General features: G+C 44.7%; 1 protein-coding gene across 15 annotated transcripts in view; it reads left to right on the forward strand.

Annotated features, from left to right (window-relative positions):
* The window catches only part of AMBRA1 (autophagy and beclin 1 regulator 1), a 141,499-nt gene extending 116,726 nt beyond the window's left edge, over window positions 1-24,773 (forward strand). For 10 of the 15 annotated variants that reach the window (XM_087746158.1, XM_087746157.1, XM_087746169.1 and 7 more), the window contains 4 exons: window positions 12,785-12,877; window positions 14,472-14,665; window positions 23,181-23,667; window positions 24,042-24,773. In XM_087746158.1, the coding sequence (XP_087602284.1) occupies window positions 12,785-12,877; window positions 14,472-14,665; window positions 23,181-23,667; window positions 24,042-24,048 (781 nt within the window). In that variant the 3' untranslated portion in view covers window positions 24,049-24,773. The other 5 variants (XM_087746165.1, XM_087746166.1, XR_015701910.1 and 2 more) reach the window with 4 other exon arrangements.
* Window positions 24,774-26,341: the final 1,568 nt, after the last annotated feature.

Consider the following 26,341-nt stretch of genomic DNA (forward strand, 5'->3'; position numbering starts at 1 on the left):
AGCTGGACTCTGTTACAAAAGAGGTCATTGATGGACTTCTTTAAGAACCTGTTCTGGGGGTGGTTATTAATACTATTTACACTAATGCCTCGTAAGGGTGCACTGAATAAATTTGCAGAGGATGTAACATAAGCCTTGTCATTGCAGAGAAAGATCAGAGTATTGCAGAAGAACTGGGTTGCCTTGAAAGTGACTGGAGCTATAGAAATGAGATAGAATTTAATAGTACAAAGTGCACTTAGTGACTAATAACACTGAGCTCGGTAGTTAAAATGGCAGAGGAGGAGAAAGACCCGAGGTTTTAGTTGATCGTAGGTGACTGAGCCATCAATACATGAGTCTGTAAAAACAACAAATTTAGTTGTAGGATGAGACACAAGATGCTTAACAGAAGAGATAGCAAAATGTTATTATCACTGTAGAAGAAACTAGATACATAAGCCAGAACAGTTTAAAATTTGCATATCCATATTCAGAACTGCCTTTGAACTGGTGCGGTAGTTGAAAAGAGCTGCTAGTGGGGTCAGTGGAGCGTTTTTATCTAAGAAAACTTGCAGCTTGAGGTCTTCAGCAGGGCTAAAAAGGAGGGCTAAGAAGCCTTCTATAAATCTCCAGGAAAAGGGAACTATTTAAATGTATATATTTTTTTATTAGAGAACAAAGAGGCATAAATTGACTATGACTAGGTTGTGGCTGCGAACTAGAGAAAGGTGGCTAACCAGCTGATTTCTGCAATAGCCGATACGTTGGTTGGGTGGATGCAAAAGGCTTAGCTGTTTGGAGATGCAGCTTGGCTGGCTTGCAGAGACAGGTCTATGACTTGAATACTTGTGACTGGGGGTGGGACTGGACTGCCGAGCCGTGAGGCACTTTTTCAATATTTTGAACCCAAGGTCCATGTCTAAGCAGGTGTTGACAAGTTGGCTCTCAGAGCTGTTTTGCTGTGGAGAGGTGAGGTGGTGACAGCAGTGTTCATCCACACTTCGAAATGCACCTAATGGGCCTGAAAGCAGCGTGTAAGAGACTGTAATTCATGAGCCAGTACAGTAGCTATGAGGATAGAATAAATGTTTTTATTAGCCAAAGATATAACCCCTATGAGGGTTGCATTCGGGTGAGTAAAGGAAAGAAAGGACATTGTGTACCTTCTTCCTTAGATTTCAGGGTGGCACCCAGCTCACTAAACTGTGCTATTGAAAAGCATCAATTTGTTTGCTCTGCTTTTTATGTGATTAAATTGAAAGAAACTTTTAATGTAACATCAGGAAAGTTCCTCCTTTCCCAAACACTCAAAAGGCTGACCAACTTATGTTGTTTACTAATATGTTAGTTTGAACATGCAGTATTAGATACAGACTTGTATTGAAAACCCAGAGATCCCAATTGTCAGTGAATAAATACTATTCCAAGTAAGGATAACGAATAGCAAAGATGGTGAAGCTTGTGTTCAGCAGTGTTTGCTTGTCCTTCATATGTTCTTTTCTTTTGCTTGTTTAGCTGCTGGTTTCACTTGCTTGCGAATAAACTATCTATCTTAGAGCAGGTCTCTATGACCTGTTTAAAACTTTGTCTACTTTTGATGCTGAATTACTGTCCTTTTGAGGAATGGTCTGTGTGAAAGAACCCAAGGGACTGGGTTCCTGTGGGACAGGAACCCAGCTTTTGGAAACAACTTCCTCTGCAAGTGACCAACAGGACAAGCAATTTACTTTTCACAAGTCTGATCTTTCATTTTTGTTTGAAAAAATCATCAGCCACCATGTAAGAGAAGGAGTCACTGGGAGAACGTTCATGGAAGTGACTGTTGGGGACAGAGCACAAAGTGCAGGAAGCTGATATGAAGAGAGACATCTGCGAGTCCTGATGATGCACAGAGTAATGAATGAAACTGAGTAGATCATAGGCAGTGCAAGTGTCTTCAGGGGATGCTTCATGCTTGTCTTGATGGTTTTTAACCAATTGCAGTGACGATAGGCTGGAGCAAGGGTACTCAGGTCTGTGGTTCACAGGCAAGTTCAAGAGAGTTTTGGCCCTCAGATGTAGATTGGAAACAGGTTGCAGTCTGTATGAGTTTGTGACAGCCTGTTCCTTTTCTGAGGGTCCTGTAGTTCATTCTTGTCATGGTTCAGTGTCTACATGGTTGCCAACTGATAGACTTGCATACATATTAGATCACAAGTCTGCTATCTGCTTGCACATGGCTTCACATTACCAGGTGGCAGTCTGCACTTTTTGGATGTAAGATGAGTGTGTGTTCAGTCCAGAAGCATGGTATTGAAAGGCTCTGAGGCTGCCACATTTTAAAGGGTGGGCTCCATTGAGCTAAATCAAAACAATAAATTTGTGACACTAATGTTCATTGGGAGAGCCGTGCCACATGAAAACAGGAATCCTTTTAGGCACACCACTTGAGGTAGTGTACTCCACTTAGCAAATGAACTGAACTACCATGTATTACTCACTGTGGCCTGGAGGTCTGTCACAGGAGGTGGTACAGAGTGATGTGAATTTCCCCCAGCCCTCTGCTATCCTGCTGCACACTGACTTTTCTGTGTGGCTGCTAGTGCTTTTTTAGCCTCCCCAAGGCTGTTTCTCTCCCACCGCATACTGCCTGACATCCTTTGTAACTGTGACCGGTGCTAATGCTCACTAAAGTTTTATATATCTATCTTGGCTCTGCATAGTTAAAGGTTCAATTCAGTTCCTGAATCTTTGGTTTTTGCAGCGTGGAATGAAATCCACAGTGTCTTGTACAGTGGAAACACCTCTACTGAATTAAAAAGGAATTTGTTTTTCAGTGCTTCTGACCTTTCCTATCCTGTCACATCCTAACAAGAGCTTTCCCATTCAGAAACACCCCTGGTGGGGCTTCTCAAACATTAATTGTCTTGTACAACATGAACAGGTGAGACCGAAAGTGAGAAGGAGCAGACTGCATGCTGCTTATTGCCCTTTGCTGGCTTCTCTTGTGGAGGACTGCCGTGGGAGAAAGGCAAGGGGTCCAAATATCAGTTCTTCCTCGTTTCATCTTGAATGCCCCCCCCCCCCCCCGCGCTCAGGAGCAGGTTCTGGAAGGGGTCAGTGCTCATGTGCTTCTGAAAATACTAATCCAAAAACCTCAGTGTTCTGAGAAAACTGTTTCAAAACCAAGCACTCAAAGCACCTTGTCTAGGGCTACTTATGTAATGCAGGCATCCACAAGAGGGGAAGGATTTCTTCAGCAGACAGAGCCTCTGGTAATGGAATTAAAATACCCCCTGAAGATGTATCTGGTTCAGAGGCAGCATCCCTTGGAATTCTCTCATTGGGAAGTAGGTGTGGAGAGTCTCAAATTGATTCAGTGCTATGCAGTGTGCATATTTTAATTCTTTGTGGTGAGATCTGCCTCAAACGTGAAATTATTCTGGGAAAATTCTCTTTACAATAAATTCCTATGGTTTGCAGAGGATCATTGCAATTGTCTGTCCATGCCAATTCAGTTTTTTTTTTCCTCTAGAGAATTGCGTATCCTCTCATCTAGTAATGGGGACAATGTGTCTGCATCTAGTTATCAGCGCTGGTAAAGAGATGGTGATCTATCCAGCTGCCTGGCGCATCATGTCTCTCCGCTGGCTGGCTTCATTCGTCAGGCTCTTCAGCCTCGAGCAATGATGCCCCCAGCAGCAAAAGCCCTTGGTGCATTGTTTGCCTTTTAAGAATAGCTTCTGAAGGATGGAGTAAACAAAGAGACAGAAGGAGGAGCTGTCTTCCTTTGTGTGTAATGGAGGGATGTTAGCAACCCTGCACAGGCAATGTTTTCACAACTGTTAACTGGGGCGGCTAGAGATACTGGATATGTCTGAGTCCTCCCTGCAAATGGCCTTTTGAAAGGCAGCATCTGCACAGTGGCCTTTCACCATGGCCAAGTAAGCGAATGCATGTCCTGGACTTTTGCTGCCTGTTAACCACAAGATACACTGAATTTTCCAAATGAGGGTAAAAGATTATTTTGATTGATAAAAGGACTGAAAAGGGGGGAAGATGGCCAATTTTGCACTAAAGATGCGTCCTGAAAGCTTATATTTGGATTTTGTTATTCATGCATTTAAGAAAAAATTTAAATGAATTCTTTCCAAATTGTGCAGGGAAGCCTAGGTATCCTGAGTGCCAAGAGGCTCAGTCATTGCAGATGCAAAAGAAATACAGCGGTAATATGGAGGCTTCAAACAGTATCTCCATTCTGATATTGTTTTTTATTCCATTTCTATTTCCGTTTCTGTATGTGAAGTTGATATCCAGGATGAATGATGGCATTAGGTGGAAGATGCCCTCATAAAATTCCATTTAATATGTCTATGAATCCTAGAGATAAATTTTTGAGAGCTGCTTTAAGTCTTCAGTTATTAGCAAGTTCATTTCCCTCACCCAATTCTTCAAGATATGCTGAAGCACTGAGTAGTTAGTGACATTTATTTTCCACCATGAGAAAGGGAACTTGGTACAGAGCTCAGTGTTAAAGAAACTTAACCTGCTACTTACCAGTTTGTGTACTGTGTCACTGGGCTTCTGCAGGTCCTTACTGGTTCTCAGATTGGGTAGCCATCTTTCTAAGAGCACAGTACTCTTAAGAACAGTTACCAAATGCTTTGCTTATATCTGTTGCCTTTTCTTCCGTTGCTTTTTTCTGATCCTATCTAATTCTATCTATAAAAGCAATTAAATTTTATGCAAGCAATTATTTGACTTACTGCCTACTGCATGTGGCTCACTCTTTCATTGTTTTCATATATCTTCTTTTTTCTCTTTGTTATATTACTGTCTTTAAGGATAAAAGTTACGCTTAGGAGAGAGTAATTGTCAATTTAAGTATGGCTTTCTTTTTGAAGAATGCTGATAAGTTGGCTTTTTTGGCCTTTTGTCACTTCCTCAGTTTTTTGTAATGTATTAAAAATCAGGTGTGAATGACTCAAAAAAGTTAACTTTTTTTTTTTCTCCCCTCCCTTAATGAGTGCAAGCAGCTGCTATGTCTAGCTTCTTTTCTTACTCCTTAATTGCATAAGTACCTTTGGATATTTTTTAAGTGGAGACTTCAGAGAGAAAAGTCATTATCTGGTCCACTTTGAGTCATCATTGATTTTTGTCCTTAGCCTCACTGATGAATAGACTTTTTTTCATTCTAGTACCATTTTCCTCATGTTTATTTTTAGAATGTCTTTTCCCTCTTTGGCAGCACCAGTCTGTCCTGCTTTCTTATAACCTTTCTTTTCTGCGTAGGTCTATACTAGACCTTCCTTGTTCGGTTGTTTACTCCATTGGCTTTCCAATAAGATCATATTTAAGTTTCTGGTCTTTGATCCAGTTTATTTGTGGAGTTTTATTTGTTGTCCCTTATGCCTGTGTTTTCTAGCAGGACTGTAGTGAATCCAGCTAGCAAATAAAACAGCCAACTTTTTCTTCATTTTCTTTCCCTTTTTTAAATCCTCCAGCTATCTGGTTCTGTAAATGGTCTCAACTCAATGTCTACAAACTGTGAGTAATTGGAGTAATAATTGTGGATTTGGGTTTTTTTGTCGATTTTTTTTTCCCTTTTTTTTGAGGAGGTTTCCCCTGTGTGCTAAACAGAACACTTTTTAGTTGGCTAACTTCAAAGCTGCTGAAGATTAAAAATACAAAACTTGGCTTGCCCTGTGGATCTCATTGAGATTAGACCAAGCCAGGATCTTGGTTCTGGAGCTTGGCAGCTTTGTGTGTGCATATTGCAATGTTCTATTAAAAAAAAGGCATTTGCTATGCTTGCTAATTTTAAACGTTTATTTTGAAGTTGATTTCTCCCATTCTAAATGCATTTTCCTGGTTTAGTTTGTTGGCATAAGATCTACAAAACAAACCTACTTCGAAGTCGCCTTTGAATCAATGTAAATGTTACTTTCTGCTAAAACGCTAGTGAAAGTTCAAAGATGACTAAAGAGTGACTTTGGCTCTGGAGACTTGTAGCAGTTTAAGATGTTTAAGGCCTTAGAAGGCTTAAGCAATTTGCGCTCCCCCAACGACTCCTAACATCCTAAATTGTCTAAGCCACTAGACGAGCCGATAGATCATAAACAGCTTAAGATCTTCTGAGGGTTCAAAGCTTATTTGGAATATAGTCTGCCTGTAATCACTTTAAGCAATTAACAAGCCTTTAGGTTTTTAGAGGACTTTAAGCAAGTTATCCATCTTCAGAGCTTGGTTTAAGGTGGTACCAAGCTAAATTGTCCTTATTTAAGGAACTTAAAGCTCTGCGTTCTGGAGTCTGTTATTTACCTTCCAGAGGATCCCTACGTGCTACTTGGTGTGGTTGGAGTCAGGTAAGTGAAGGATACCATGGAATACTGGCAAGATTTTGAGTGAGAAGAAAATCAGTGAAAATTCAGGAAATTCTTATTTGGTCTATTTCTGCCGTGTTTATTCCAGGCTGTTTGGCCTGGGTGGCATGTTCTTATTCACATAAACATGCATTTTTTTTAATAGTGCTAAAATTACTGTGTAGTGTGCTGTATGATGCACAAAAATCTTACCAGTGTTGTAGGAGTAAATCTTAACTCTGGGTCTTCCTTGCACGTGTTTTGTCCCTCTGCTTACAGTAGCGCATGCATTCAAATATTTTGCATTTAATGATGGCGTCAGTATGCCCCCTCCAAATTGGGATATATCTCTTCTAAAAGTCAAAGTAGGTGATGTCTAATTACAACATCAGTAGCGCAGGAGTCACGTTCGGGACTAGGAAGGTTCGTTCCCCTTGTTCTCTCAGGCACAAGTTACAACTTCCTATGTCACGCTGAGAGTGGTGTAAAACAGCTCTGGGAAAAGCTGCTTTAAAAAACTGTTGTGGCCTTTCGGTAGGAGAATTGATATTGGCATGAAGGCTGTCTGTGAGGGGCTTTTCTTGTCCTTATTCTCAACACAGGTTTTGCTGTGTAGCTTCACGTCCCTTAAGGGCAGCATTCTCAACTTCAATATTTGTACTTGGGTCCCAAGATAATTGAACATCCAGACTTTCATACAAAACTCTCTCCTTCTGCTCTGTCATCGTCTTGGTGCTTAATTTCCATTTATCACTCCTGTTGAATTTGTTGGAAGACTGATTCTTAATTGAAGACTGATTCTTAATTTAAGACTTTCTCCCTTGGAATGTAAGACAAATTCCTCTTATGCTTTCTGTTGGTGTGTCCTCCATTTCAGCTCATTTTATGAGTCTGCTCATCTGCTACATGCAAACTGTAGGTAGGTTACAAATGCTGACTCCTGGGACTCACTTGGGTTTTAGCTGTAGTGACCCTGTAGATCAGAAGAAACCATTCTGTTTGGGTTGTTCTTGCTGTGTTAATCTCTCTTCTCTCTCTCTCTCTTTGAGGTATCTAACAGCTTAGCTGACTGATGATGCTCTTCCTTAGCTAAGATATCACATTTTTACCCAGGGAAGATGACTGTTAGAGGTGTGCCTTCTATCTAAATCTTATCCACTGGCCGCAAGAGCATGGGTTGCATCCAGCTTTAGTTGTCCAGTGTGGGCAGAACAAACTCATGCATATTCATGCTGTTGAGCCAGAAGAGTGTTACGAGCTACTGGTGCCTCCAAATTTATAAGGCTGACCTCATTTAAATGGTGTGAGTTTGCATAGAGCCTCTTCAAAAATCCCAGTATTTAACCTAGCTGGCAGGACTGCACAATCAAATAAACGGGGCTAGTCATCTTGTGTAGTGTTCTGAGTGGAGTTGGCATCCTCCCTGAAGCAGGCACACGGCTACCAGCTGCACCAAGCTGCTTGCTGTCCGGCTTCTGCAGCACCTTTGCCAATTCAAGTAGGTGTCAGGATGTGTTTCTGCATGATTGCTGGTTTCCAGGCAGGCAAAGCTCGCAGGATTCTGGAAAATTAGTGGGCTGTATCAGTATAGGGAGTAAAAATGCACCTGCTGCTAGTTGCGGAGAAGAGGTGATCTTTACATTGTTCCTCGGAATGTGATGAATAGGATAATTTCATACGTCACTTAAATGTCTGTGTGGTTGTTAATTGTAAACTGCACATCTTGTGTTCTGTATGACTTATCTTGTTAGGAATTCCTATACTCATGCTCTTCCCCTGGCTAGTCATACATGGACTGTACTCCAAGGGTGTGCTCTGAAATAGGCCGGTGCCAGTGAAGCTGCTACCTCTTCCTTGGTCAAAGGGAATTGCTGCCCAGCAGAGCTACTCCAGGAATCCCGTTTGCTGGTTCCATACAGTTTGCGCTGCAGCCAGTGTTCACTTGGATTCGTCTCTGCACGTGGTTCATTGCCTGCACAGAAGGCTAAATATTTATGAAGTAGGGTGTTAGAAATGATTGTTTTCCTATCCAGGCAGCTGCTGGGAGTGCCAAACTTTGCCTTGTACTGACAATACCGTTGCCTAGCTAATCACGGGAGCCAGGGATGGGCTTGCTGTGCTGATCATCACAAGCCGGCAGAAGAGATAATGAGCTGCTGACAAGGATGCATCTGGAATCCGGCCGAGCATTGTATTGTGTGAGATACTGTGTGCTGCTGCTTCCTTCCCAAACCAGGACAGTGGATTCCTGTTCCTTAGCATCGTGTCACCTTGCTCTCCGTAGCTCACTCTTTATTTCCTTGATACAGTTTGAATGGTTTAAAAACAACAAGTTTACACAAAGGGAAGAAAGCACATCTTGGGGAATTCAAATCATTTGTAAACTAACCTAATTTTGTATGCTTGCTCTTAGTGATCTTGCATGGACAGTATATTTCAGAAATCAGCTTTAAAATGTAATTTCTTTTGTGGAGAAAGCAAACCTTGGCAGTATGAAAATCAGATATTCACCTAGCTGCATGCTGCATGGCATCACTTTGCAGCTGGTCTTCTCCATGTTGGGCTTGCCACGATCTTCATTCTAGTAATGGGGTTGTGCTGATATTTTTAGATGAGATTGCAGGCAGCAATGTCTTAATCAGAATTTAGTTCAGTGCTGTAGCAGACAAGTGTGCTGCTGTTGGGCCTTTCCACGTGGCAGGATTTGAAGAAGGAGAGCAGTGTATGTGCCCATTGCTGCAACCTTCTTCAGTATTGGGGATGGTTTAATTGAAAAGACAGTAAGTGCTATTTATGCCTTCCTGGACATGCATACCCTACTTGCAAATTATGGTTTTTTGTCTTGCCATCTTGTTTCTGAGCTGTATTGTTATGGTAGAGTTGGGGAACTTTTGTCCTAATCCCTCCTCCTCTTCAACTCCCAGTTTTGGATATGCCAGCTGGGGAGTTACCCAGATGTCCAAGTTATTTTATGCTGACCTGTGCTTTGTCGTTTTACTTTTCAAATGCTGGTTAAGCCAATGCAGTAAATCATATTTCAGCTTTCTTGTCACGTATGAATAATTTTGTCATTAATTCCTAGAGCCTTGGTCCTAGTTTCTTCAGGGGGACATACCTGAGCTGTGTGGGTAAGACCTCCACGCAGAGAGAGAGGCTGTGCTGCCTAAGTTGTTGGCTCTTGGTACTTAACAGGCTCCATTCTGAATCCTTATTCGACTTTCAGCAAAGCATGCAAGCCTGTGCCCTTCATCCTCTCCAAGCTTGTTAATAATGTGAGCTGGACACGGGCGCGAAGGAAGAGTCCATCTCGGAACAGATTCCTGCTGGGAACGCCAGGCTGTGAGCAGCTCTGTATTTAACAAACCTAATGGAAATTTCCAGGGAGGGCTTAGAGAGCTTAGTGACAGCCATAAAAAGGAAGAAAATAAGAACTTGACTAAGTGGACTTCACTGTCCGTGACTGACGCAGTGTGGAGAATTGCAATTTTTCACCCTGAAGCTGTGGGCAACAAATGTCCTCCTGACTGCATCCACATCCAAGTGGCAACGTGCTCTGTGCTACACAGAGCTTCTACCTTATGCCTTGGAAAACATAAAGTGCTTCCAGCATTTCCATGTCTAGAGTTTGATGGAGCAAAAGTTAAATGCTTACATTACCTGAAAAATATTCATTTCTCCAGTGTAAGCTCTGCTTCTGTGAAATGAATAGTCAGGCCTTGATTTGCAAATCTCCTGGGAAACGTACTTGTGAAAGGCTTGCTAATTTACAAAATTCAAGCAGTATTTTGCAATGGCAGTTAAAAAACCTTTAGGCTTTCTGAAAAAGGAGATTGCACTGTTTTAAATAGGTGTGGTTAAACCAGTGCAAATCTTTAAGCTTAATTGAAAATCTGATTTAAACCAAGGTAATTGTGGTTGTCACACACATCTTGTTGTGTACTTAAGTTGGTTTAAGGTGCGATTATGTGATCAAGTTTCTAAAGCAGGCATGGTTTTAAAACTGGCACTTAACCTGTATAATAGCAGCATTTCTTTGATGAACTCTTTGCTTATTAACAAGGGAAGTGATGATCTTCGTATAAAAGATAGTACCAAACCAGTTCCCTCTGTTAAGTTCAGATATTTGCTTTCCTCGCTGTACCTTGATGCAGTCTGAAATATCTCTTCTGTAGCCTCAATCAATCATCCAGGGCTGGAAGACCTAATGGGGAGCAAGCTGAATATTGGTCTTAGGGCTGTGGAGAGGCAGATGTGGGCTCCAGGTCAGAGAGATGCAGATGCATGCAAAAGAGAACAAAGATCATGCTGAGGGCTTTATCACTTGAAATCTTTTGCAAGAGGTGGAGTTGGGAGAGGGTGAGTTGGTTAGCTGGTCAAGGGAAGAGTCTGCTGAAGGGTAGCAGTGAGGACGCCGGCTGCTGCAGTAGCAAGTGCCAGCTGTTTATTCTGAGCCACTTTTTTGGCCCTGCAGAGAGACTGGAATACCAATCGTGTAGGTGGCTGTGGGGAACATGCCTGTACTTTGGAAAGCATGAAGAAGTGTGGAAGGAGGGGGAGAGGAGCATGGGTCAGTTTAGCTCTGTTGTGTAATAGCTGCAGATACCAAGTAAACTAGACATTTTATGGAAATATTGACTACCGGGTCAGAAAGTCTTGCCGAGGGAGTGTGCTACTTTGCAGAAAGCAAAGTGTGAAAGCTAAGTCTCAATATATTAGGCAGGGGCTGGAACAGCCAGAGGGACTGGCACAGTTTTAGTGACAGGTTACCATCTGTCAATAAACTCTGAAGCCTTTGTAAATCAGCATCTCCCTGGCAGCTGCTTTCATGGGGTATAATGCAGCACAGGGCTAGCTCAGCACAAAAAAAAAAAAAAAAAAAAAGACCGATTACTTCCTGTAGACTCCATGCGTGGTTTTGTTGACCTGATTTTCTCCAGCTTTCGCCCTTGGTCCCAACCTGGGGTGCTGTCATGCCCAGCAGCCTAGCCCCAGGCCTCCAGCACACACAGCTCTCCCATTGCAGCATGTCTGACCTGCAGCATCCTCTAAGCTGGGGTTCTTGCCAGTTCTGCTGAGGCATCTCATTACAGGGACAACAGCTTTTATACATACGTAAAACACCATGTTTGTGCCCAAGCCATAACCAACTACTTGCCCTGAATCCTTTCTTCAGATTATGGGAGTACCCTTAGTTCATGCTCTGAGACTGCCTGCGGTGTGATGCAAGTCCAGCTCTACAGATGCCATTCCCTTCTGTCTGCACAGGACCTTTTTTGTTTTTCACTCGCCTTGTGTTGACCATTGCATAGCACTGTTAACTCTTCACCTAGCACCATCAGGTGTCTGCAGTCCAGCAGCCGTGTGGTGGTACACAGCACCATTTCGAAACCCCCAGGCCAGCTCACAGGGAGCTGGTGCGTCAGTGTGGCATGGCAAAACACTGTACAGAAAGTCTCTTTCATGGTAATGCAGACCATAGTGTTTCTGGAGGTGGGACACAGCAGGAGGTGGGAGATCTCCATACTGCCTTGGACTGCACAGTGTGTACCTGTCCTCTGACATTTCTGTATGGCACAGATGAAGCTGGATTCGCTCTTATCCTCTTCCAGTCTAAGAGCTGTTGGGCCTTAGAAATAGTGGGAGACGCACTTACAGTGTTATGGTTATGGTGGTTCAATTTCTGTGATTGCCCGTAGTCTTCAGCAATGATGGGATGATTAGCTATACATTGTTAACCTTGCCTGTTCCTGTGAAGTGATTATCCAGCCCTGGCTTCGTGTATCTTTTGGGGAAATGCACTGTGAAAGATTGCCAGAGCATTTGCTGTTCTGTTAAACTTAGTAGCATTAGCTGTAAAATTCAAGTTTTGGACTTTTTGAACACACACGTAGTTGATTCACTACAAACTCTTTTGTGGAAACTTATTAAAATATCCTCTGCAACTGCCCTTGCTCCACAGTGACTGTCAGTGAGAGGGCTGTATAGAGATTTATTTATAGGTAGAATGAGAACCATTTGCAAAGATACTAAATGTTGAATAAGAGCAGTGTTTTACTTAGCATTACCTAGTGCCGGAAATGCTGGCAGGCACCACAGAGAGAATTGGCCTTCCCATTCCAATTCTTTGTTTAGTCACTTGGAGTTAGGGTAACCTGATTTTATACACACAGTTGTATGTCTTCATTTCCTGAAAATCTCTCTGCTCCTGTTGCTGTGCCTCGGTGCTAATACTGAATTGAAATGAATGGAATATTCCAGAGCAATCTGGGTAATACAGCACTCCATGTTTGCAAGGCTGTTTACGGTAATGAGTCCTTTTAACGAAAATGTGAACTGAGCTAGATCTGCAGTTTCTGTAGGGCAGGAATCAAGGCTGCCCTTCGTGTTGTGGGAACGTAATGTGTGCTGGCTGGAATAATGTCCTGTCATGCTAATATTTTTTCCTTCTTTGGTGTTTCAAGGGCCTTAAACTCTGGAGTTGAGTACCACTGGGACCAGCTGAATGAGAACGTCTTCGCTGTGCATTCCAGCAGCAGGAGCACTGAGCGGCCTGGGTGAGTCTCCTGGGTTTGGGTTAGAGAGATCTGACCCTTTCTGCTGCTTTTGTTACATCTGACAGCACGACTTCTTTGTTCCTTTAGCACTGGCAGCTTTAAATATGCAATTTTTCCCCCCCTTTGAGATTGCCTAGTTGAGCTACCTGGCATGCTTCCAGCAAGTGACATTCAGTGCCCAAAAGCACTGCCAGTGATAGCGAAGTACATGTGTCATCCATGGCCTCAGTAACATTCGTGAGCAAGCTGCGGGAGGAACGTGTGGGGCTTGATGCATCAAAACCACCATGCAAAGTAAAGGACCTTTGGAGGATAACTGAAGAACACGGGGTTTCACAGAGATGAGTGCAAATCCCTTGGGTGGTCCTGGTGACTGGTTTTCGTCCTGTTAGTTTCTGGTCATGGGACAGTTGTTTCTCAGCAATAAACTCTAAAAATAAAGCTAAATCCCTTGACAGCCCTAATGGCTGCTTCATCCATTCTGTTTGGTGATGCACACATCAGTTACTCTAAACATGAGGATGATGCTGCAGTCCCTTGCTTCTTGCCCCACTGGCGCATACTTCTCTATAAGCCAGCTGTTCACAGCAAGAGGGCGACAGTCTCGTTTCTGAATTGTGAGCTCCAGGATCCCAAGGAAGTTATGAGCTGGTGTGCAGGGCAATGTCTGTGCTGTCCTACAGCCTTGGACTGATTGACGGTGAAAAATAAGCAGTAGAGATTCTTTACTCTGTCACGTGAGTGGATATTGCCACTATTCACGTTTTTTGACAGCACATATCAGTCTTGCATGAAATATAGCTCAAGAATGAACTAGCTCAAAGAGAGAGCAAGAAAAGTGTGGCAGGTTTCAAAACCTTATGAAAAAGGTTGTGAATGAGGCAATCTTTCCTAGAAATCTCTTTACCATTCCCAGCACTTACAGCCAGAGGTCAGTTTTGGAAAGAGCATCCAAGCATTGTCAAGATTCAGCTCTTGTAGCATCGTACACTTCAGTTGTTCGATCCTGAGAAGCTAATGAGCCTTGAGGTGGTTCCTGTTTGCTTTTGAGAACAGAGAAATTCTCTTGTCCAACTGGAACAGGCAGAAATGCCTGCTGGAGTGCATTCATGTGTGATGTTGACAAACTAGAAGGTCCAGAGGAGGGAAGGGATACAGGCTGCGTCCTTGGGAGTTAAAACCACCCTGCCAACGTGCAGAGGGAGGTTTGTGTGTGTGTGTTTGTGGTCCTGCGCTGCATGTTGTGTTGCCTACTCAGCTCGGTGACCCCAAGACAGAGTTGTTCTGCAGGCTGAGTGATGCTGCAGGGATATCTACCTATGCCTGTCAGACACGCCGCTTCTGTGGAAGGGTGAGTGGACTATTAGACTCTGTTGGCTTAAAACTCAAGAGACCAGCCAGCTGAGGCTGGAGAGGGTGTCTTGTGTGTGTGTAAATAAGTGCAGGTCACAATTCCCTCCAGCCCCATCTGCATAGTGGCTAGCAGGTGCCTGGTTGGAGTGGAGGCAAGAAGAGGCTCAGATGGATGCTTCAGTCTTGCTGGGGCATGTTGCCTCCAATGCTCCTGGTCTTATTTGTTTTTCTCTCTTTTCAGAACCAGCAGAGCCACATGGAGGACAGACAGGGACATGGGCCTGATGAATGCCATAGGCCTGCAACCCCGAAACCCCCCCACCTCTGTGACTTCGCAGGGTACCCAGACCTTGGCGCCTCAGCTGCAGAATGCCGAGACTCAGACAGAGAGGGAGGTACAGGAGCAGGAATCCACCTCTGCAGGGACTGGGGAAGGTAGGAGCTCAAGCAATGATTTACCTGACAGAGCTTACCTGGTGAATGAGGAGTTTCCACATCAGTTCCACATCCTATCAATGCAGTTGGACAGTCCTGTTATCTCTTCAGCAAAGATTTCTCCAGCCTAATTTGCCTGTAGCCAGGCCAAGATGATCAGGAGAGTGAACCTCTGTCCATATGAATAGAGAAGTTGTCTTTTTCACATGCTTTGAACTCTTCTCCAGATGATTGTGTCTTTGTAGAATCAGCTGTACTGGCATCACTCCTCACAAATCTCCTGAACTCTAACCATCAGTAAGGCTGCAAACTGTTAAGAATTATCCTTTCTGCCTCTGTGTTAGACTTTAGCTTGGTCCTTCAACCTCTGCATCTAAAACCTGTGCAGGCTTCACAAGCTCAGCATCTGGATACAAAATAAAATATTTTAAATCACTTCTCACAAAGCAGGTATGAGTATTGTGTCTAGTCTGGTTGATGAAAGCTGTGATGAGTGTCCAGCTCAGCTATTCAAAAATGCCTCTAGTGTTTTCCAGTCCAGGAAAACTTACCAACATGGAAAGAGCTGGAAGCTGATGTGCAATTCCTATATGATGATAAAGTCACTGATCTTTTGAAAGCATGATGATTTTGTCCAGGCTTCTTGTCTCTATACTGTAGCATTGTGCTTGAATCCAACTCTGAAGGCTTGGCTAGGAAGGAGTTGGGCAGTATATACATAGGAAAGAGAGAGAAAATCAAGGAGACAGTTTTGAAGTTGTTGGTTTGTGATGAACCCACTTGGCTTTGGGAGGCAGCCCGTGACATGCCTGTTTGTGGCTGTATGCTTACGTGTGCTCTATCACTCTGGAAGATGCTTTTCGGCATGTGACTCTTCCACAGTTTCTGCTGTGCAGCATCCAGCATGTGTGATAAGGCTTTGTGTTTCTCTGATCTCGGCTCTTCTGTTCAAAGTTAAGTGGCAAATTCCTGACCTGTGGGGTTTCCCATCTGCTTATCTCAGCAGAGCTGAGATTAACCTCTCTGGAAGGTTAGTACAGTTGAGGGCGTGTGAATAAGGCTGGACCATAGGATGTCTGGACAAATGTTGAACTTGTGGGAACTCGTTCTTCCACTGAATATGGTATGCAGACTGAGAACAGGGTACAGTGTGGGACCTTCTTGCATCAAGGCCATGATGGCTGATGCTGCAGAATCCCCCCCAATCGGGGGTCTTTCTCTGCTCTGATAAACCAGTCGAGTTCTCCAGTGCTGCTTCTCTCTGTTGCTGTTCTGCAGTCATCTGAAGGTTTCATTATCTTGTTCTTTCTAATTAACCTTTCAATTTTCAGATCTGGATCATGGTTTTTAACTAGACCATTAATGAGATGGCAAAGGGATGTCCTTTATCAATGCCTTGGGCAGGATATCTTTACAAAGAAGCAAAACATGTAGCATTTGGAAGAACAGGAGTGTAGATAACAAGCCTAGGACAGAGGCTTCTCTTTGTCTCTCTTTCTTGCTTGGAAGAAGATTGGTGGGTTCCACGTGGTGTGATTTCTGGCTCAGATGCTGACTTATCACATGTCCCCTTGCAAGTGGCCTCACCTACAAAATAGGCTGTCACACTCCTGTCTCCTATATAAGGATCTTTAGTAGTTATTCCAATATGGATGCATGCACTGGACATAAGCCAAGTGGTCTTACCCTGTAGTTGATCAGTTCTTATGCCAGTTGCATCCTCAGTGGAAATTCCTGTGCAAAGGCTCAAGGGCAGCTCAAAACAGGGAGCTGTCAAGACATTAACTATGAGGAACGTCTAGCATCCAAAAAAACAACTGTAATCCATGACAGAGGAATAGTACAAGGACCTATCATGAAGCAGAAAGACAAATTTTCAGCTCTTCTTACCGACACCTCAACCAGATAGCCAGGGACTTGTGGCATCGGTGGTCTGGTTCATCCAAGAGTCTTTGTGCCTCACATTACACTTGAGCCCCATTGCGCTGCTTGTGACGTCGAGGTTACTGTTTTTCCAGCAGCATAAACTCTTGTGATGCTTGTCCAGTGTGTTCAGGCGGGCTAGATTCAATGCTGTGCTGCTTTTCTGATGGTTAATTTGCCCACTGTATCTGCCATAACTCTTTGCCTGTTGAAAGGGAAACGGTGTTTCCTAATAGCAGGATCTAGATGTCAGGGACACAAAGGAGGAAAAAAAAGGAAAAAATGTGCTACCACTAACTTGGTGTTTGACCTAGGGCAAATTATCAATCATCTACCCAATGGGAATAAAGCTTCCCATAGTACAGTACCCAGGGGCTGTGAAGATTAATTAGTGTTTTGTATGGGGCTTTGAAGATGTAAATCACTACGTAAAGGCTTAGCAGTATTATCAGCAGCAGAATGGATAAATCAGATGTGATTCTGAGTAATGTAAAGGAAAGTGTTTTAGTTATCATCCCCCCTCATCATGAGGGGGGAAAAAACACAAAACAAAACCAAAAAAACCCCTTGAATGTTTAAAATCAAAAAAGAAAAAAAGAAAGGCTAGTGCTACCCCAAGAGTGGGTTTCTATCCTGTGTCCTGTCAGCACCGCTGTTGTGGGGAATTCTGGCTCAGGGCACTTCTTGCAGATATGTGCTTACTGTACAAAAAAAAAAAAGGTATGCAGAATTGCATCAGAAATCTAATTAAGCTCTGTGCGGGTATAAATAGTTTCCTTTTCTCATGCAAAGCTCTGCGGGGACTTTGCTGTTCTGATTATCTTTCTACCTCCTTTGGAGGAATGAGTATATGATGACTTTATTAGAATCCCTCTAATGTCTGTATCTTTTTGTTTTGCAGCAGTTGATAGCTGCCTTCTGAACTCTGCTCCCAAGCCACACATAAACCAAAGGAAGTTAGAGTTGAGAGGAAACTAGGAGAGGTACCAAGAAATGCCTAAAACAGTGTTTCAGCTGTCTCCTACTTTTCTTTTAAGCTGACAGACATAGTGGAAATAGTGATAGAGTTGTAACTTCAAGGCACTCTTAATTAGAAACAATCTGTTGGGAGTTACGGTATGCCTTCCCTTGCAAATAGACAAGCATGATGGGGGGGGGATCTGTGTTCAACTGGCAAATTCAATCTCACTTAAAAAAACAACAAAAATTCCTAATGAAATTTAATGGCCCAAAGCTTTAACCTTTAGAAATTGTAATTGCCAGTCCAGACTGGGTCAGGCTGCGGCTGCCACTCTTCAGGCTGCTGGATCTGTGGAGTAGGATGCAAGTGGCAGTAACTGTCAGGGACTGCAACTGTGCAAAAGGTGCTGCAGGCTGAGGGAAAGGGACCTTTGCAGAGCTGCAGGACATTTGATTGTGCACCATGCTGTCCCCTGGCTATTGAAAGTATATCAATATATCTTTCAGGTAATCCAGTTGTTTAAAAAGAAAAAAATAACCCACACTCAGAAAAACCTTGATGGAAATAACTGAAAGGCAATTGTCACCTCAATTCCTATCATCTGCATTGTCTTTGGGACTTAAAATTCAGATAGCTAGCTCAATGCTCATTGTGCAAGTAGGCACATGTTATGAACTACTGAAATTGTAGCTGTCGGAAGACTTGCTATCAGTGGATTGCTACTTTGCCTGTCTTTGGGGGAGCAACATATTGACTACTGTCATGCCATATACAGTTTTTAACCTATTTGGCTGAAGTGGTTCTCACCAGCCTGCACAAATTTCCATCACGTCCAACTGCTTTCAGAGGTTGCAGCAGATACTTTTGAGAGGGAAAAGGGTTGTAAAATGAAGGCTTTGTGGGATTCAGTCTGTTCAAACTGTTAGTAGTGAAAAGACAGCACATGCAAGTGAAACTTTCCTGGTATAAGCAAAGCATCCTGAGGATGCCTAAAGAGCACTTACAAGCAGAGTCAGTGTGCCTGCATGTGATGTAACTTCTTTATCTGAGACCTTAGGAACGTGTGCTGGGGGCATGGGCAAGAATACCCTGTCCCCAAACGAACCTCGTGAATGCTAAAAAGAAACATGTTGTTTTATGTTAGCTGAACGTGTTCTTGCAATGCTGTTGTCAGATGTGATATGACTTCTGTGCGATAGGCGTGGAAATGGGAACCAGGACACCAGGCAACAGCTTTCCAGATCTGCCTCTCATTCTCCCAAGTAGAAACATGGGTAGATCCCTTAGCCTTTCATCTGCCCGTCCATCTGTAAAATGTGCGTCATATGTCCTATAGAACTGCAGATTTCGGTTTCTCTTTAAAGCTCTCTGAAAAGCACTACCTAAAAAATAGAATCAGGTTCTAGAAGCATGTACTACACAAGCCTTTAGAGTGTGAGCTACTCCAAGTACCTGGCTCTCTTGGGATTAAGTGACGGGGGCTACTTTTAAACTCGCATTACAAAAATAAATTTCATGCATACAAATCACCAAGGTGAGATATTGCTAAGAAATTTGTTACAAGTCAAAGCAGTTGTGTCACTGTTCTGTGGAGTTGTTTGGATTAGCTGCCTCAGAAAGGAAGGGTGAACATGCTTCTGAGCTCGGTCGGGGAGAAAAGTAACTGGTAGTATTTCTTCTGGCACTAAGGGAGATGTGATTATTCATAGCTGGTTATGCTGTGCTATGACCCTCCCTTTCCTATTCTCATGCAAGGAGTGAATTAATTTTAAAATGCTGGTATTTTTATCTTTGAGCATCTGAATTAGTGGGTCAGCTCACACCTCAGAGCTATTATTCCATGTTCTCTGAAGACTTAGATATCTCTACAGTGCTTACTCTTAGTTCTAATTTTGCAGCTTTGTTTGCAAGCATGGCTACTAACTACTGCTGGTTTTAGAAAGAGGAAAGCTGAAAATAGGAAAAAATTCAAGAGCAAAGTCAGTATATCACACAGCCACAGAGGAGCGTGATCTCATCCTTGCTTCTGTGGCCTTTGGTGTTTATTAGGTGTGTGCTTTCCATGCCCAGAGATAAACAAGTTGTACTCCATGTAAGTACTTCAGAGACCACTTCATTTAAGAGTGGAAATGCTCCTGCCTTATGCCCAGCCCCATTGAAAGTTTGCCAGATGTTTCGCCTTTGTAGTCTTCTGTGTCAAACTCTTGTCTTGCTGGAGTAGTGTGGCAGAGGACTTCTAAACACAGATGCATTAGCTAGGGAATATTTTGTTAAATGTTGGAGCCAGTCAGCTAGATTGACAGAAATCCCCTGGTCTTTGGGATAATTACTCTCACGAGTAATATTTTGTGTCTGTGTTTGGGATAGATGGGATTTTGGACCTCTGGAAAGGTCACTTCAGTTAGAGTAGAAAAGGTTTGTAGGAACACAGCACTGTGGACACAACACTAATACTTAATTGTATTGCAGACAGGAACCACGGGTGATGCTTTTCTGTCCTGTCAGGCACAGAACTTGTGTCCCTGTCCAGAAAAAGGTGGAGGCTGTGTCTCAAGATTGCTTCCTGCTCTGTGATGGATTCTGATACAGGGACACACCTTGGCAGGTGTTAATCCTTACACCGGTGCTTCACACACTGTAGCTGGAGCTGGTTAGCTCAGTTTTCTAGATTTTGTCTGTAGTGCTCTGTGAGGTTTTTCTATTTTTCTGACCCTAGAAGGTAGGCTTAGAAAAATGAGAGCTTAAGATAAAGGATTTTACAGAGCCTGGGAGAACGTAGTTTTGAGCATAAAATGAGAGAAGAGGAATTGCCTTCTCCATATGGAGAATTAGATGTGCCTTGGCCAACTCCTGCACAAGCTCAGGTTCATGCTCTGGATGTGCCTAAACTCTTTGGAGACTGAAAAAAGTGTCACGAGTATGGGGTTTCTCTCTGTCCTGGTTTTGTTCAGCTGGTGGTGAAGGGAATGGGGTTTGGCCACTGCAGCAAGTTGAAACTTCTGGCGATCTGAGGTGTGGGGTTTACGGCATTGCTGTTGTTTTGGGTAGGTGCCTGTGTGCACACTCAGAACCTCTACCAGATGGAAGTTAGCTTATTTCACTTGCGCTGAGTACTAATGTAGCCTGGTGAAGGAACGTGTGTGGGAGTCACCAAGCAGTAGACACGGGCCGTATGCGAATCTGTGCTGTAGCTCAGCTCAAGGCAAATCACGCAGGAAGCTTTGCTCTGAACCAGTCAGCCAAAGTCATTGTCGAAACCTGAAGGGGGAAGGGGGAGGACAACCCCCAAAGCAGAGGTGCTTTTTGGCTGCTTGAATTGTGAGGCTCACTTCTGGCCTTTGACGGGCTGTCTTTCTGGAATTTCCAACACTGCTGTATCTCTGTGCTCATAATCTGAAGGCTCATGACTTGCTGATTTCTGCTGTGGGATCAGCCCTTGCCTGTTTTCTGAGCAAGCAGCTGCCTCAACTGGAAATTCAGCCATGGCACATGGTAATTAAGGGGCAGGGAAGAGCAGGGAGTGCTGTGGTGTGCACTGCCTGCATGGACTCCTCTGGTGAAGCGCATTTGTAATGCTGAGGAGCATTGGCTGGGGATCCTTGCTGATTCGCTGTTCCAATGCTCCTGTATTGGGCTATTTTATAGTAAGTCATCTGTGAAGAGCACAGTACCTGCTGTTTCAGGACTTGTGTAGATGGGGCTGACTGGCATGTCTCTAAGCCAGGTTGCACATCTTGGCTTTCTCAAGTTTCCTCTCTGGCCTGGCCAGATGGTTGGTAACAAAGTGCTTACGACTGTGCCCTCAGAAGGAAGCAATGACTGAGTCCAAAACTATGCTTCTCAAACCTTCCACTTACTTCTGCTCATGATTAATGCTTCAGTATCCCCTGGCATGCATGTTTTTCACACTGGAGTTTCCAGACTAATAGCTGCCTCTGTCTGTCTGCCTCAGCCTTTGTGCTGGTCAGCTAGGTTCCTAGTTCATGCATCAGCCACATCCTGAACAGGATTTCTCTGCTAGAGTTGTGGGTCAGGCTCTGCCCAGGGGGGTATTCTTGCTCACTCCTCTAGGTTCTGCTCCAGGTTCTCATGTGGTTATCGGTGTCTCTGTGGTCTCACTGATGCTCTGACCAAGGAGCTATGTAATTGTTGTATGTATAGTGGATATAGCAGGCTTACTACATTCCTAGCAGAAAGGGACTTATTCTACTTGTGAGAATTAAACTTGCCCTTAATGTCCATAGTATTTCTACAGCAGGGCAGTATGTCAGCAGACTTGCTTGAAGATGAAATTAGCTGTACCCTGTGGTGGAGGAAGCTGGTGGTGTTTGATGCAAGTACCACTGAGCCCATGAGGAAAGGGAATAAGCTGCCACTGAGTGACTGCACAACATGTTAGCAGCTTTAACTATCTTGCTTTTTTAAAAAATAACCTCTACAGTGGCATGTTGTAGACTGTGCTGAATACCCCGGCTCTCACATTGGATACATGATCTCCACCCCACAGCCCCAAGCGGTTTTGTCTTCCTAGTCAGTGTGGCATTTGGTTTTTATTGTGTTTTAACTCCTGCCTTCATCTAGCCTTGTTGACATTTGTGTTCATTTCCTTGGTGCCAGGAAAGCTCATGGCTTTCTCCTCTCCTCTAATCAGCACTGCAATGGCTTCATGGAGCTGGGAGTGAGATTTATCTCTTTAATAAAATCATCAGGATCCCACTGTGGAATGATTCTAGCAGTTTATGATTACAGATTGTTTTCCCCAAACAGTCTGGGTAGGGTTTGTAGCAAAAGGAGGATGCTGGGAAACAGAACTGGGCTGGACTTTCCTGCCATGGGGATTTAATCTCCTACATGGACTATTTTTCCAACAGATTTTGTTCTTCAAAAGTAATCTCCAGCAACCAAGGCTTCTGACGGTGGTTCCCTCAGAGGTCAGTACAGCCTGACTATGAAGGGAAGGCTCAGAGATAAAGCAGGCAAAGACTCTAGATCTTAAGCGATGTTTTTTGTATTCCTCAAAAGATATCAGTCAAGGGGAACAGGAGCCTACACGCTTGATCTTTCCTTGATCATAGGTGATGTGGAAGCACAGATTGCATTCTATAGCTACTGTCTGCTCTTGACCAGCTGCCTGTGTCCTCCCTGATAACTGGGGAGATTGCCATCATGTCATCTGCCTGGGGTGTTCTCAAACAGGTGAAGTAGGAAAGGCCACAGGACTCTTTAACACCATGGTGAAATGTTTTGTTTATTGCAGTGCAAACAGGTTTTTCTTTCAGCCCCTGTGGGACTGGCTGGACTGTCTCTGCAGCTGTGAGAAAACACACTGCCTCTTTGACTCCTCTTTTCTCCCCACCTCTATGGGTAGATAAGAGCTGCTTCTCCAAGGCTTGGACATGCAAGTCTGTGAGGGATACCTGTGGGAGTGGCCAAGATTTTCTTGACAGAGTTCAGTGCCTTTGTTTGGCACTTCACCAAAAGTTATGGAAATAAAATGTTGGGCTCCCTCTGGAACAAAATCCATCTTCTGTCCCAGCACATCTGCACTGTGTGATGCATCTACCCAGCGTGCTTTCTCTTTGTCTTGTAGTTTGCCTTGTGCACCAAAGTTGCTTCTGCTTTCTCTTGCAGGTGAAGGTCCAGAATACGGGGCCAGCGGGGAGGATGCCCTGAGTAGGATCCAAAGGCTGATGGCAGAAGGTGGCATGACTGCCGTGGTCCAGCGGGAGCAGAGCACCACCATGGCATCCATGGGCGGCTTTGGCAACAACATCATTGTGAGCCACCGGATCCACCGCAGCTCTCAGACTGGTGCAGAGTCCACCGGAGCTGAGGGCACATCAGCGCAGCAGTCCACCTCACAGCAGCTGGCAGCTGAGCTGGAGGGACGGATCCTTTCAGAGTCTATGCAGCTGTCAGAGCACGGCCTGAGCCCGCGGACAGCCCCTAGCGGGAGTGAAGGACAAAGCGCTGGTGATCTGGACCTGCCAGAGCAGGCCCAGTCCTCCATGGACACTGAGGGACCAATTGAATACAGTGACCTAACTAATAATAACCATCTTCCTGACAGTACCAACTTCTGTAGTAATGACAGCACCAGTGGGGAGTCGCGGAACAGGTAGAGATTGAGTTGTGTGTTGGTGCTACCCTTGTACTGCTCAGCAGAGACCTGTACCTCACAGCTGGCCAGGAGCTGGAAGAGTAGGGACGTGTGGCTCTGACAGGATGCTGGTGGTTCAGAGGGCTTCTCTATCCTAGATGAGTGGGAAGGGTTAAGGACTGCAAGGGAAGCCACGGGGAAGAAAGTGTACTTAACTTCCAACATTCGCACTGCTGAAGAGTTAAGAGGAATATGAACCATACTGGCTGCACATCATGCAGATTTTGAAGCCCCATGGGATCCCCTGAGCTCAGCCCTAACTCTGCAATTCGGTCAGTGTCATCCTTTGTAAAGCTTCTTTCCTTTCCTCTTTCCTGCCCTTTTATGCCCAGGGGCTGATCAGTAGAATGAAGGGAAGAGGGTCTGCAGCATCTGTCTGGAGAAGGCAGTCCTACTGGGCGTGATGCTCCAGCTCTGTTGCTGGAGTGGAGGAGTCTTCCAGGCCACAGTCCCGCTCCGTGGCACAGCACTGCTCCCCCCTCAGAGTGTGGTGTTCTGAGGCCCGTCCTGCCTGTGCTGTGGTCTTTTCTGGGAAGAACTGGGCTTTGCCAAAGCCTGCATGGCTCAGGATCTGCTCACAGGTGGGGATCTTTCCTTTTTAGAGAGTTAGTTTAGTACTTGGCAGGAACCTAAGCAGAGCTGCTGTATAGATGGGTAGAGGGACAGGGGCTACTGCTCTCTAGTCAGGATGCAGTTCACACAAGGATGTTCTAAGCTGTGCCAATATTAACATGAATGAGCCATCCCGGTGGTTTCATGGCGCCAGGACTGAGCTGCACCTCCTTGGCAGGGGGCAGGAAATGTCTTTCAGCTCCAGGCCAGGGTGTGAGGTATGGGTCTGTGATGTAAGGTGTTGCATGTGAAATCTTGACCTTGTACATGTAGTTTCTAGTGGAGAAATCAAGGCTCTGATATTTTGTTTTTAGTCTCAAATGTGATTTTCCTTTTCGTTTGTAACTCTCCATCCCTAGCAGGCTTGTGGAGGAAGGACGGGGAGAGCGTGAGTGCTAACGAGGGAAACACCAAAGATCAATGTCATTAAAATATGACAAACCCTTGCTTGACCTGCTGTCTTCATTTGTGTGATGGTTGTCTCTGCGTTCACCCTTGGGATAGGTACATCCAGCTCAGAAGCTCAAGGTAGCTTACACATGTCAGATGGTGATCACCCCCTTCCCAGGAGGAAAGCAGGCTCAGCCTTTGAGTTGGAAGCCCCAAACTGGGAAACGGAGAGGAGCATTTGGGAGTCTTGATTGCAAATTGTCTTTTAACCAGTCTGGAGCTGAGCAGGCACTTCTGTGTTTCCCATCATTCAAATACTGCAGTAGGAAGAAAGAGGAGCATTTCTCCTCTTCCACTTAAAAAGGCACGTAGAGATGCAGCGCTGTCTATCTTAGGCAAGACCACTTAAGCAAGTGGCCTGTCTTGCTGACCTCTCAAAGCAGAAAAAGGGTGCAGTATCTGGCTGTTTTGGATAAAGGAATGCACGCCCCAGTGTTACCATTCTGCGGTAAGGGATGCTTCCCCTGCTGTCTGAGCACCTGCTGGCAGCTGCTGCGCTCCTGCCCGGCTCCTCTAGACTCTGCGCTGCAAAGACATTACAATAAATAAGGCTGTCATTAGGCAGCACTCAAGCTCCCAGTCAGAAGAGTCTGTTAGAGAACATTAAGCAAATCTTCTCTTAAATCACAGCCTGGAAATGAACTTTAAATCAAATCAGCTGCTGCCAGGCCTCATTGCAGAGTGTTAATGAGGCTCTAAAACCTGCCCTGAGCCAACCACATCCCTGATCTGACAGGAGAGCAGCCTGAAAAACGGGATTCCCATGTGTGGTGAGGAAGGTTTCATGCATCCCTGTATTGCCTCAGTGTGGGGTGGCCTGAGGATGTGCTGGCAGGTGGGAGCCAGAGGAGCTATGTCTCAGCTGAAGACTTGGGCAGACAGGGCGGTGCAGGTCTAGGCAGAGCTGTTTACTGCTCTGCTTGAAAACAAAGAAAAACAGAGCCTGGAAAAAAACCTGCTTCTGCTTCAGCTCAGCCTGGCATCTCCTCTTCCCTCTCCCTGCACGATTCCTGGAAGAGGCTTGAGGCCCATTCTTGGTAGATGTGTTGCAGAGCATTTACAGATGTCCATTTCCATAAGCCAGAGCCAGACTACCTACGGAAAAATTTCCATCGCGGTTGGAGAAAGGTCTTATGGGATTTCTTGCTCTAGTGTGGGCAGATTCTCAAAGACCTGGCACGCACCGTTGCTGGGCACTCTGGCCTGGCTGCTGTGCAGAGGCCTGAAGACTGCTCTGCTGAGGACTTCCCTTTAGTCCAGATCTACCCCCATTGGAGACGATGGCAGAGTGGGCAGCGAGCTTCGGTGGGAGCAGGAGCAAACCCCAGCTGCTGTCTTTGACATCGACTCAGGACATCTCTGAAGCTCCAAAGCAGCTTTTCATTAAGGCTTGTAGGGGAAACTCTTCCAGATGAGGTAAGGATGGAGGCGTGATCAGAGCAGGCAGCTTTGATGTTTCTCCTAACCCACTTTGTAGCTCTGGGCCAAAGGCTGGTAACAGCTGCAGCCCAACTCCCGTGTTCCTAGAGGCTTTAAGCAGGAACAGTGGGTGTGGGTGGGCTTAATCTTC

This window comes from Nipponia nippon, unplaced genomic scaffold, assembly GCF_047370975.1.
Source record: "Nipponia nippon isolate SJK-2023a ecotype South Korea unplaced genomic scaffold, ASM4737097v1 scaffold_10, whole genome shotgun sequence".
NCBI lineage: Eukaryota > Metazoa > Chordata > Aves > Pelecaniformes > Threskiornithidae > Nipponia > Nipponia nippon.